This window comes from Lampetra planeri, chromosome 58 (assembly GCF_965212315.1).
Source record: "Lampetra planeri chromosome 58, kcLamPlan1.2.h2, whole genome shotgun sequence".
NCBI lineage: Eukaryota > Metazoa > Chordata > Hyperoartia > Petromyzontiformes > Petromyzontidae > Lampetra > Lampetra planeri.
The window spans coordinates 451,223-464,539 of NC_136164.1; the positions used below are offsets into that span (position 1 = coordinate 451,223).

The window sequence follows — 13,317 nt, forward strand, 5'->3', positions numbered from 1 at the left end:
GGGAATGAGTTAATTTTTAATTTAAATGTTTTAATTAAAAACTATCTCAGGGAATAAAAAAAACTATCTCAGGGAATTACACACACACGGGGGTACGATACGAAGGGAGAGTTTGAGGCCTAGTTCTAGGCTTTAGGCCTAGCTGTAGGCTTTAGGCCGCTGTGAGTTAATTTTTAATTTAAAGGTTTTAATAATTTTTAATGTAAATGTTTTAATTAAAAACTATCTCAGGGAATTATAAGGGAATGTTACACTTGTTTAGCCAGGAAAGCCTCACTGAGTCTAAAGGTTTTTGTAGGGTCCTGCCAAGTGTTTGCAGTAGGGGGCGATGTTGCTACATGGACGGACGGACGATATAATCTATTGTAGGCTGGTTCACTTCGTTCCTACCAGTATAAATGCAGTATAATTAAAATGTGTATGTGAAGAGGGAGCTTTATAGCCCATCGGATTCCTCCAGTATACATATATATTGTGATTCTTCATCCCTTACAACAAGTGGCGGTGTGACACGACCACGGCGCCTGTGCCAGGCTACGTGCACTTTTAAAGGCCACGTGAAGTGTCGAACGCCCACCTGGCTGGCAGCCAGCAGGCGCCACGGGACTGACTGAAATGACTGCCCCGATGCACCGCCTATGCCCCTTACTGTGCCAACTCGCTGTTTTGTTTGTTTTTTGTGTTAGATCGCGTAAATAACAGGACCCTGCGGGGTGGGCTGGTAGGAACGAATAACCAAAGAATATAAACATAATGTATTATTACACTTGTTTAGCCAGGAAAGCCCCACTGAGTCTAAAGGTTTTTGTAGGGTCCTGCCAAGTGTTTGCAGTAGGGGGCGATGTTGCTACACCTAATCGGACGATACGAAGGGAGAGTTTGAGGCCTAGTTCTAGGCTTTAGGCCTAGCTGTAGGCTTTAGGCCGCTGTGAGTTAATTTTTAATTTAAATGTTTTAATTATTTATGTAAAAGCTTTAAATGTAAATGTTTCTATTTAAAAACATCAGGGAATGTAACATTGTTAAACATTAACTCCCTTTCACACACGCGGGGGTACGATACGAAGGGAGAGTTTGAGGCCTAGTTCTAGGCTTTAGACCTAGCTGTAGGCTTTAGGCCGCTGTGAGTTAATTTTTATTTTAAATGTTTTAATAATTTTTAATTTAAATGTTTTAATTAAAAGCTATCTCAGGGAATTATAAGGGAATGTTACACTTGTTTAGCCAGGAAAGCGTCACTGAGTCTAAAGGTTGTTGTAGGGTCCTGCCAAGTGTTTTCAGTAGGGGGCGATGTTGCTACACGGACGGACGGACGGACGATATAATCTATTGTAGGCTGGTTCACTTCGTTCCTACCAGTATAAATGTGTCGTTAAACCCGCCACCATCCGACACAGTAAATTAGTAAGGTTTGTCACGTAAACTTGTGGTGGCAATTCGTTACTGGTTCAGTAACACCGGTTGCGTGTTTGAGAGTAGTGTAAAGCCACAATTGTAGTCACGAATTGTTTTACGTGACAAACCTTACTAATTGACTGTTGAGTTGGTGGCGTGTTTAATGACGCATTTATATTTACGCGATCTATCTCAAAAACACTTCTTGTGGATAATGTTGGTCGCGAAGGCCAATATCCTTTTTGTGGCATGCAGGAGGTCCGGTCTTCCATCCCAACTCTGACCGCCTGCTCTATCTGGAGTGTTCGTGTGTCTCTCCCAGTGGTCGCGTGGATTTTTTTTTCTCCGAGTCCTCCGGGTTTTCCCTCCACATTTATAAACATGCATTTAGATTATTTAGGCTATTTTGCTGCTATAAATGTCCAAATGATGGACCACTTTGTTGAGCTATCATTTGTGATGGCCAGGTCGCTTATGAGAAAACAGGACCCTGCGGGGTGGGCTGGTAGGAATAATACTTAGTACCGGTACAGGGATATCGACCGGGTATAGAGGAGTTAAAGAAAAAATTACTGTATTCTAGTGTAACGTTAATTAAAAGTGTTTGTTTTGACAAGAAACGCTGTGAGATTTAAAGACTCGTAGCCTTTCATTTCCAAACGATCACATCTGAGATTAATTGACCTTAGATGGGGAAACTCGAATGCATTTACTAGTATAAAGGTGAAATAAAATAGAGGGAATAAACGGCACCTTGGTGCATTTTATGTCGTCTACATAGAGTTGAATAAACGGGCGTTTGGCATATTCATATAACAGTACTACATTGAGCAGTGTTTGTTTGGCACTTCGAGTTTTTATTCGCGCGCACGACATGGATACCGAAAACAACCACGACTTTGAAGACCCCAATGGTTGTCTGGACGCCCACGTTGAAAATATGCTTGCTGAAACAGAGACCGCATTTGCTGCTGGAACCCTTTACAAACTCGCAGTGAAAAGCGTCGTTTCCATCGACCCAGAACCAACCGCAGTTGGTGCTGCTATAACGGTAGCATCGCCACCAAACATGCAGCCAGCAGCTAAATAATCAAACATTGCAGCACACGGCAGAGATGTGGTGAACACGGCAGAGATGTGGTGAACACGGCAGAGATGTAGTCAGTCCCTCCAGAAAAACGCGGAGTTTTTTGGTGATTGTCGCGGGCAAAAATCGTTGATTATGCGGCACGTTTTCTTAAAAAATGCGATGGAATATGCGGGATATTTATGCAATTTTATGCGATTAAATTGCGGGAACTTGCAAAAATTGCGGGAACTTGCAAAAACTGCGGTTTGATGAAAAAGAGAAAAAAAAAGTGATTCCCCCAACACCCTATTCACTAGGCTACTACTTTAATGTAAAGAGTCATTTCTTATTACTTCCTATGATAAGCAAGCATACTACATCACAGAAAGTGCTGGGAATATTTAAGTTCTCATCTTGTTTTATTTCAGACCTTAACAAACAGATGGCTCAAACTTACAAAACATTGAGTCGAACAAGTTCTGTAGCTTTACAAAATGAATATGCTACAACTTCTGTAAAAATGAATAAATAAAATATTAAAAAATAAAATGTGTGCTTCCTGTTTTACAGAGGTAGCTATGCAAAATAATTTGCCCCCACTGTCATGTAACACACTGGGGAACTGCTTTGCGCAGTCTTTTGCGCTTATGTTTGTTGGCAAATGAGAAAGATTTGCGGGCTTCATCATGGTATCATTGGCATCGCGGGGTTTGCAGCTTTTCAATGATGTCGCGTAATGAGTGACGTCACTTCATAACATTCCCCTGGCAACAGGGGAAATGGCTGCGCCTGTTTTGAAGTAAACGCAACATTTTTCAACTTTCTGCTAAGATATATGTGACTTTTTGCAACGAAAATGCGGGGATTATGAAATCATGCAAGCCCGCATATTTTGCACGCGGAAATCTGCAATTTATGCGGCGAAAGTGCGGCGTATTTGAAAAAACGCGCCCCCCGCATAAATATGCGGACTTTGGCTGATTTTGCGTGAAATCTTGCGATCGCATAATCGCGTTTTTCTGGAGGGACTGTGTAGTGAACACGACAGAGATGTAGAGATAATAGTGAACACGACAGAGATATAGTGAACACGACAGAGATGTAGAGATGATAGTGAACACGGCAGAGATGTGGTGAACACGGCAGAGATGTGGTGAACACGGCAGAGAGGTGGTGAACACGGCAGAGATGTAGTGAACACGACAGAGATGTAGAGATGATAGTGAACACGACAGAGATATAGTGAACACGACAGATGTAGAGATGATAGTGAACACGACAGAGATGTAGTGAACACGACAGAGATGTAGAGATGATAGTGAACACGACAGAGATATAGTGAACACGACAGAGATGTAGAGATGATAGTGAACACGGCAGAGATGTAGTGAACACAGCAGATGTAGTGAACACGGCAGAGATGTAGTGAACACGGCAGAGATGTGGTGAACACGGCAGAGATGTGGTGAACACGGCAGAGATGTAGTGAACACGACAGAGATGTAGAGATGATAGTGAACACGACAGAGATATAGTGAACACGACAGAGATGTAGAGATGATAGTGAACACGACAGAGATGTAGTGAACACGACAGAGATGTAGAGATGATAGTGAACACGACAGAGATGTAGAGATGATAGTGAACACGGCAGAGATGTAGTGAACACAGCAGATGTAGTGAACACGACAGAGATGTAGTGAACACGGTAGAACTATAAGCGAGTGCATAGCAGCAGCGACGAGGCCTCTCGCTGCCTCTGCTCTGCCGCTGCCGGGCTGCAGATTCAGCCGAGTCAGGCACCACTGCCAATATGCACAACAACAACAATAAACGTGCTGCGTTTCATCTCTGTGTTAATAAGCCTCCCGCACTAGGCCTCGCGAAGCCTGCCGCACTAGGCCTCGCGCCGTGCTTTTAGTGCACAAATAAGGCGATTAAATGTATCTCGTCTCTGTGTTAATAAATGTTTCTTGTCTCTGTGTTAAAAAAACGTGCTGCGTTTCAGTAAAGTATTTTTTTTTTAAATAAACGTGCTGCGTTTCATCTCTGTGTTAATAAGCCTGCCGCACTAGGCCTCGCGAAGCCTGCCGCACTAGGCCTCGCGCCGTGCTTTTCGTGCACAAATAAGGCGATTAAATGTATCTCGTCTCTGTGTTAATAAATGTTTCTTGTCTCTGTGTTAAAAAAAACGTGCTGCGTTTCAGTAAAGTACATTTTTTTAAAATAAACGTGCTGCGTTTCATCTCTGTGTTAATAAGCCTGCCGCACTAGGCCTCGCGAAGCCTGCCGCACTAGGCCTCGCGCCGTGCTTTTCGTGCACAAATAAGGCGATTAAATGTATCTCGTCTCTGTGTTAATAAATGTTTCTTGTCTCTGTGTTAAAAAAACGTGCTGCGTTTCAGTAAAGTAATTTTTTAAATAAACGTGCTGCGTTTCAGTAAAGTAATTTTGAAGCGAAGTTTAAAGTTTTGCCGTGATGCGCCGGAAGCAGGGGGAGCGGGCGGCCATCTTGTCGGACAGGGTCATGCCAAGTGTTTGCAGTAGGGGGCGATGTTGATACACGGACGGACGGACAAACGCGGACGGACGGACGGACAAACGCGGACGGACGGACAAACGCGGACGGACGGACAAACGCGGACGGACGGACAAACGCGGACGGACGGACGCGGACGGACGGATGGACGCGGACGGACGCGGACGGACGCGGACGGACGGACGGACGCGGACGGACGGACGGACACATTAATCTATTGGTGGTGTGGTCCACTTCGTTCCTACCAGTATAATCTATTGGTGGTCTGGTCCACTTCGTTCCTACCAGTATAAGTTAATACCTCAGTGGGCTTTGCCTGGTAGGATGGGGATGGTTTAGTTTTACTTGTACAGTATGTGTTTGTGTGATTTGCTTACCTTTCTTGTACTTTGCACGACTGTCGTGTTTTTGTAGTTTGTATAGCTTTATAGCTCATCGGATTCCTCCAGTATAAATGCATACAGTATTCAGATTATTCTCCCTTACCAATGTGGCGGAGGCCCCGGTAACTTTGACGACGTCACCCCCTCCGCCCTTACAAACATGGCCGCGGCTCACGTGACGCAGCGCGCGACTCCGGAAGCGCGCGGGTGACGTCAGCGCGCACTCGGCGCGAACAGGCGGGAGAGAAGGTGGAGTGAAGCGGAGGCTGAAAATGGTGAAGTATGGCGATGTCGCCGAGTGAGAGAGTGCGGGGAGATCATCGTTGGCACTACTGCGAGGGAGCGGTAGTGTAGCAGTCAGCGCGCTGCGCTACAAACTCGGGCGATCTGATTTCGATTCCCGCTTACTGCTACCAACATCGGTGACGGATTATTTGAACCGGCATGGGCCTCCCCCTGGGTCGACTCAGCCGCAAACGATGACCTGGTGTGGTTTGTAAAAAAAACGCGACCAGGGAGATAAAGGCGACTGGGCGTAGTGCTGCCCCCCCCCACGTGCACCGTGCTGGTCTCCATAGGCGCTCGCGCTCTCATCACTTGCCCAAACCGGTCTGTTAAGGTTATACGGGGGGGGGGGGGGTCTGTGGTGATAGCGGAGCGGTCGAGCAATGGTTTTCGCTGCACCACGCTACAATCTGAGTACTGTAAATGTTGTGGCTTGGCTCTCCAACACACTGGTTAGTGCTGTACTAGTGACGAATTGGCACGTTATGTTTACGTGACAACCCTTACTAGTTGGCCGTGTCGGGTGGTGGCGGGTTATAACGACACATTTATATATTTACGCGATCTAACCCAAAAAAACCTCTATTATGGAAATATTAAAGTATAAAATGGTAGTTTACAAACACAGTTGTGTAGTTCCAGTTGTGATTCGCGGGGCGACTGAAAATGCAGACAGCAAGTTTGTGATAAACGAGGGAATCCTGTACACACAACAGTCATCGCCCCCTGAATACGACAACTTGGCAGGACCCTCCTGAAGAGTTGAGACTCAGCGAGGCTTTCCTGGATTAACATGTCTGGGTTAACACACGTGGGCGCCACGGTGGTGACATGTGAACTACCTCGCCTGGTAATCAGGAGGCCGTGTGTTTGATCCCGACCCTGATGCCTGCTGTATATTTGGAGTTTACATGTCTCTCTCCCCGTGGTCGCGTGGATTTTTCTCCCGAGTCCTTAGGGTTTTCCCCCCAAATTTAGAAACTTACGATTCGAGTATATGGCTGCTATCAACTTTTACATGATAAACCACTTCGTTGAGCTATCATTTGTGGCCAGGTAGCTTCTGAAAAAAGCACTACATAAGTCACGTAGATAGGTTAAAAATAAATAACAAAAAACTACGACGTTTCAATCGCAATGCAAGCGGTCGTCATCAGGCTGAAATCAACTCATTAAAATGTATTTATAAAAGACAACGGTTTTATTTTCAAGTGCACTCAAAAGTAACAAATTATTTTCTTTCAGCCGTCACCAGCTGATCAGAATATTTTTGGACATTTGGAATTACAACATAAAACCGTGGGGCACTCCTTTAATATCACTTATATAAATATATTCTGATCAGCTGGTGACGGCTGAAAGAAAATTTTTGTAACTTTTTAGTGCACTTTAAAATAAAACCGTTGTCTTTTAAAAAAACATTTTTAAGGAGTTTATTTTCAAATTTTTTGTCTTCATTTTAACAAAGAATTTATTACAAAGAATATTATTTGATACTTTTTGAAAATACTTTTAGAAAAAAACAGACCCGGTCTAAGACTAAGCCTACTTCTTTTGTCGACCTTACACTTTATAGTGCGATCCGAGAGCACTGTTCTTAACTCTATACATTCCCTTCATGTTGTTTGCAATGTACTCAACCATATTTGTGTGTATAAGATGTCACACAAATCTAATTTTTTTTTATGTGGTTGATGGTTTCTCATTCTATAAATTTCTGCTAACGCTTCATTATTTGCATGGTGTGTTTCCGGTCAGTCTTTGGTTGTCCAAATCTACAATTTGAAGTCCATCCAGCGAGCGAACACGACTTAAGGCAACATATACCTGACCTGCTTCGAAGAGCTTTGATCCCAAGTACACGACTGCATGATGCGCACTGTACATCCTTGCATTTTGTGCACTGTCGATGCCCATGATAGAATTAGTGGGAGCATTCTTCGTTCAGCTGTACCATAGCCACGATTAGCAGGGGACTTAACTGATTTGGGCTTAATTTCGTGTGTGCCGTCCTTGCCAAAGGCGATTTCAACTAGTGAATGTATTTGTCTTTCGTGCAATTGTGCACGACTAGGAATAGGCCAAGTGATTTTTGTGATATATCCGATTGCACCATTTACAAGTCCTTTACAGACATCAATGTTGGATCTTAACATAACTTTGGCTCCATTGGAACCTCATTTGCCTGTAAAAAATATGATAATTGGTTTTTTACCCTTCTTCTGGCAACAAAACTGACACCTTTTTTACAAGGAGTCATGTTTGCATAGACCACAATAACTGCAGTCATAATGCAAACAAAAAACATAACTCTGATAATGTATGCACTGTGCTTGAAGTTGATTGGTCCACACCCGAGACAGCTTTCCTTAGAGCCTAGTCTCACACTGGTCTATGCAAACATGACATGAAGGTGTCAGTTTTGTTGCCAGATAGAAGGGTAAAAAAACAATTATATTTTTTACTGGCAAATGAGGTTCCAATTGTGTAAATGCTTTCCCCGAGCTCTCATACTCTGATGGTGCATTGTCCTTGAGTTGTGCGCCTATTGGCGTCATCTGGTCCAACCCATGTGAGACTAGGCTCTAAGGAAAGCGTATTCTTTGGTTCTTTCGGTAAAGTCACGTATAAAGATAAAATAATAAATTAAAAAATAGCATACTACGACGTTTCGATTGCAACACAAGCAATCATCATCAGGTATAAAAGAAATAGCAACAAAAATCTAGAAGCTTATCTTTTTTCTCTCTCTGGTTTTTTGTTTTCTCTCTCTGCCTGTGTCCTCTCTTTGGAATTTTCACACATAAATTCTAACTTAGCAATCTTTGAAATACGTAATCAACCGGGCTATGCGTTAATTGTGTGTTGACTGACTCTCTGTGTTGCATTACATTACATTTCGATATTTTACTAGGTTATTTAATTTTAGTGTGTCTTTCTCCTAATTTTAAAGCTTGCGTACCGTACCACGTCGTTGTCCACTCATTGACATGCACATTTTTTTCTGCCCCCTCCCACTCTCCGCCCCCGCCCCCTCTCTATATTTAAGGCCCCGTCACAGAGACGACCTCTCTCTTTGTGCCGATACGTGTTCTCTCTCTGTGTATCTTTATGATGTCTGTCTGCTTATATGTCTGTCTATAGTTTTCTGGTTAGATTTTTGTTGCTATTTCTTTTATACCTGATGATGATTGCTTGTGTTGCAATCGAAACGTCGTAGTATGCTATTATTTAATTTATTATTTTATCTTTATACGTGACTTTACTGGAAGAACCAAAGAATAATTCCTGCAGTCACGAAAGCTCCAAAATTAAGATTCTAAGGAAAGTTGTCTCGGGTGTGGACCAATCAACTTCAAGGACAGTGCATACATTATCAGAGTTATGTTTTTTGTTTGCATTATGACTGCAGGTATTGTGGTCTATGCAAACATGACTCCTTGTAAAAAAGGTGTCAGTTTTGTTTTCCAGATAGAAGGGTCAAAAAACAATTATCATGACTTTGGCTCCTATAAATATTATACATTAATGTGGCAAGCCTTCAGTCTTATTGATGTCCTTTGGAATGATTGTGTTCATTTGGATATTTTCAACATTTCTCGTGACATCCAGTAATTGATCTTGTGCTGTGATTGTGTACATAGGGGTGTTAAGAGCTCTGAAGTATTGAAGCACTGCTTCATTATGAGCATTCACTTGATTATTTGATGGATATATTCGCAGAGCTTTATCTATGGCAAACTCTCCAATTGGTTCTTGAAGACGTCTGCTTTTTAAAACTGCAAAATGCTCAGCTCTCATTTCTCTAACTCGCAGTGCATTCAATACATTGATGAACGTATTATCACCCTGTTTATTTTCTTTCAGCTCACACAGTGTGAATAATCTCCATAGATGAGTGGCTTGTTGTAGATATTCTGGCTGGTCATATATAGGAGTGACTGGTCTTATTCGGTCTAACTGGAGGAAGTTGCATCAAATCGCCAAAGAGCAGGACATTCATACCACCGAAGAATGTATCATACTTATTCTTTAGCTGTCGAAGACGCATATCAATCATGCATAGCATCTGATATGAGACCATTGATATCTCATCGATGATTATGCATTTAATGTTCTTCCATTGTAGTCGCATGGTTTTCAAGTAATGTCCGGTTAATGGTGACATGGTAGCGCTTCGACCATCTCTTTGAACAGGCAATTTCAATGTGGAAATAATAGTTTATCTACTGATAAGGCGCGCAGAGACTCCAGTTAACGCAAAGACTACTACAGCCTTATTTGCAAAGCATTGATTGATTTGATTTTGCAACAATTTAAGTAGGAATGTTTGCCCACTCCAGCTCCACCAGTGATGAAGACTCTTAAGCATTCAGGAGAGCCTTCAGTCTCAGGGTCTTCATGCAATTGCATGCTTATGATTTCTGTGACCATTCTAAACATTTCCTCTTCTACATTAATTGCTCTACGTGCCGATTGTAATTGTTCTTCATCTATTGGCACATCTGGCACCTCTTGTTGTTCATTTTCCATTTCAATAGGTAAAGCTTGTTCGAGAATGTTGAGTGCATAAAGTTGATTGAATGTATTCTCGAGTCGTCTGTCCCGTTCACGATGCACTTGCATATGCTCACTCATCTGTTTTAGCTGTTGTTGATTTGCCAGAAAAGCTTCCTTTGCAGTCTCAAATCATTGAAATAGCTCTTGTTCACTTCTGTATGGTGTGTATTGAACCAGAAGGCTATAAAAGTAGTGTTCATGATCTGTTGCAAGCACAAAGTGTGGCACTAACAACTGCTGGAACATTTCATTTGAGCATTTTTGTTCTATCAGTGAGCGTGATCATCTCTCTTCCTCTTGCAGAGATGTGTACCTCTTCATATGCATCCTCATTGATATTAACTTGAAGATCGTCTTCTGTTTTAGCGTAATGTGGTTCAAACAACATTGCAAACTCTACCAAGCACATATTTTGATATTGCAAAGGATGCTTTTCGTATCGTTCAAAGCTGCTGGCGCAATATCCAGATGCCTGACCTTGTTCAATGAATCTCAACACACTGTATCGCTGCTCGGGTTTTCGAGTATTGAGGAAGACATTTTCTTGAACTAACTCGAAGGTTGAGATGACATAATCGGAATACACATTCACTAGCTGAAATCTGTCGCTCCTTCATTATTCTCATGCAAATCTTGAACAGTTTGCGCGACACATCATTTTCTTCACGTCAAATATTCTGTTTTTCTTGCCTGATTCCTGGGGAAAGCTCTATAGCAGGGGTCTCAAACTCTAATTACCTGGGGGCCGCTGGAGGCAGTATCTGGGTGAGGCTGGGCCGCATCAGGTATTCCACAAAAAAAACTTTGCTAAAAAAATCCAAACTTCTCAAATGTCATTACTAACAGTTATTTAACTTCAATGGGTTCTTTTGAACATGAATAGAATATTGAAGAGCATGAACGGTTCTTCTGAACATGGCTTCTCTTGCCTACTTCTTGCTGCCAAAGACCTGGCAGCACTTCCTCTCACATAGCTGAGCCACATTTGGCTTGAGGGAGGAAGCAGTTGAGACCCTCAGTATGGCTTGAAGATGATCATCAGTAAGTCTGGACCTGTACTTGGACTTATTGAAGTTCAATGTGGAGAAGAGCTTTTCACACAAATATGTGCTCCGAAAAAGGCACATGGTCCGCTTGAACATTCGGGAAAGCTCAGGGAAGCTGGGGTTCAATTCTCGCAAAAATTGCCCAAGCTTGTCTTCTTTTCCACTCACCTCCCTGAACTTGGCTTTGAGGTCAGAGTTGCACTGCAGGTCAATGAGCTCCATTTGAAGCACAGGAGGGACATCTTGCACATCAAAGGAGAAGGGATCCGCAAAAATTTGAAAAGTGGCTCTGTGCGTCTTGAAGTCTGCAAATCTGTGATCAAATTACTCCTATAGCCTCGAAATGGCATCAACATACTTCTCACCACTCAATGGTGTGCCTGCATTCAGGAGTGCCTTGCATGCTGGGAAATGGCAAAGGTTTGTCTGAGAGAGCTGGGCTTTCCATAACACAAGTTTTGTGGAGAATGCTCTCACGTTGTCATAGGCAGCACTGACGAGCTGCCCCTGGCCTTGTAACTTCTTGTTCAGTACATTCAGCTCATGCGTGATGTCAACAAGAAAAGCTAAGTCCATGAGCCATTTGGGATCACTTAGCACAGGAACAGCCACCCCATCCTTCTCCATGAAGGCTTTCACTTCTGCTCTCAACTCAAAACATGTCTTCAAGACGTTTCCCCTGCTGAGCCAACGTACCTCGGTGAAGTGGAGCACATCCTCATATTCTGACTCCATTTCCTCTAAAAAAGTACAGAACATCCGGTGCTTTAAGCCCCTGGATCTGATTTGGTTGATGCATTTCACAACAACAGACATCACATTGTCAAACTTCAGGCATTTGCTGCCAAGGGCCTGCTGATGGATGATGCAGTGCAGAGCAAGGGCCTCCTCCACACCCTCCTCTTCTAGTTTTCTTTGAACAAGTGCCACCAGTCCATTTTTCCTCCCTGTCATTGATGGCGCTCCGTCGGTTGTTATTCCAACAAACTTCTTCCATGGCAAACCGGCATTCACAATGGCATCACACAGCTGGCAAAATATCTCCTGAGCGGTGGTGTGGCCATGCATTGGAATTACTGTGAGCAACTCCTCCATCACTTCAAAATTGTCATCAACACCACGGACATATATTTTGAGCTGGGCAGTGTCAGTGATGTCTGAATTCTCATCAAGAGCGACTGAGTATGCATTGAAAAATTTGGCTTTCTCACGCAGTTGATCATAAATGTCACTTGACAGGTAAGAAATGCGCTCTGCCACGGTGTTAGCAGAAAGGCTGATGTTGCTAAACTGACCTTTCTTTTCCGGACAGACTATACTTGCAGCCTGTAAGATGCACTTTTTGATAAACTCGCCTTCTGTGAATGGCTTTCCTGCCTTAGCAATCATCTCACTAACCACGTAGCTTACTTCGACTGCTGCATTATTCTCTTTGGTTGCTTTCTTGAAGACATTTTGTTGCCTCAGTAGACATGTTTTAAGATTGGCAACCCGGTTGGCTCTCTCATCTCCCCGGTATTTTGCATACTCCTCAGCATGTCTAGTTGAGTAATGACGTTTGAGGTTGTATGCCTTGTGCACCGCAACTTTTTCTGTACAAATAAGACACGTCGGGGTGCTCATGTGCTCAACAAAGAAATATTGCATCTCCCACTTTTCCTGAAATTGTCTGTGCTCGTCACCAACCTTTCTCTTCACTGCAGGCTTTGAAAAAGACATGATTGGGGCTGTGTGACAAGATATATATTCATTCCACTTGCTGTCGCTCACGCAATAAAGTTTCAGTCAAGTGTTTAGCCAACCAGCGACGCACGGAGACGTAATTTCCGCAAATGCACGTCATTTCTGCTTTTTCCGGTAACAACAGGTGCGTAGATTATGGGGGGGGGGGGTAATGCGTTCCCATCAGATTTCGTCCCCACACCCCAGTCACAGGCAGACACAGCTGTAGCGGCTGCTACTATACACGCTTCTCTGTTCAAAGCACGGGGATCTGAGCCGGGATGAGCTGTGGATCTGCGCTTTGACGCGCTCCGGTGT

At 43.3% G+C, this 13,317-nt stretch overlaps 1 protein-coding gene across 3 annotated transcripts in view; it reads left to right on the forward strand.

Annotated features, from left to right (window-relative positions):
• The first annotated feature begins 5,555 nt into the window (after positions 1-5,555).
• Positions 5,556-13,317, forward strand: part of NUP85 (nucleoporin 85) — a 94,571-nt gene continuing 86,809 nt past the window's right edge. Inside the window, exons 1-2 of one of the 3 annotated variants that reach the window (XM_078618583.1) lie at positions 5,593-5,661; positions 7,430-7,528. Coding sequence is in view for 1 of the 3 variants with exons in the window: in XM_078618582.1 (XP_078474708.1) it covers positions 5,659-5,661 (3 nt within the window). In the remaining 2 variants the exon portion in view is untranslated. Of the gene's footprint in view, positions 5,874-7,429; positions 7,529-13,317 lie in introns of all 3 variants that reach the window. The other 2 variants (XM_078618582.1, XM_078618585.1) reach the window with 2 other exon arrangements.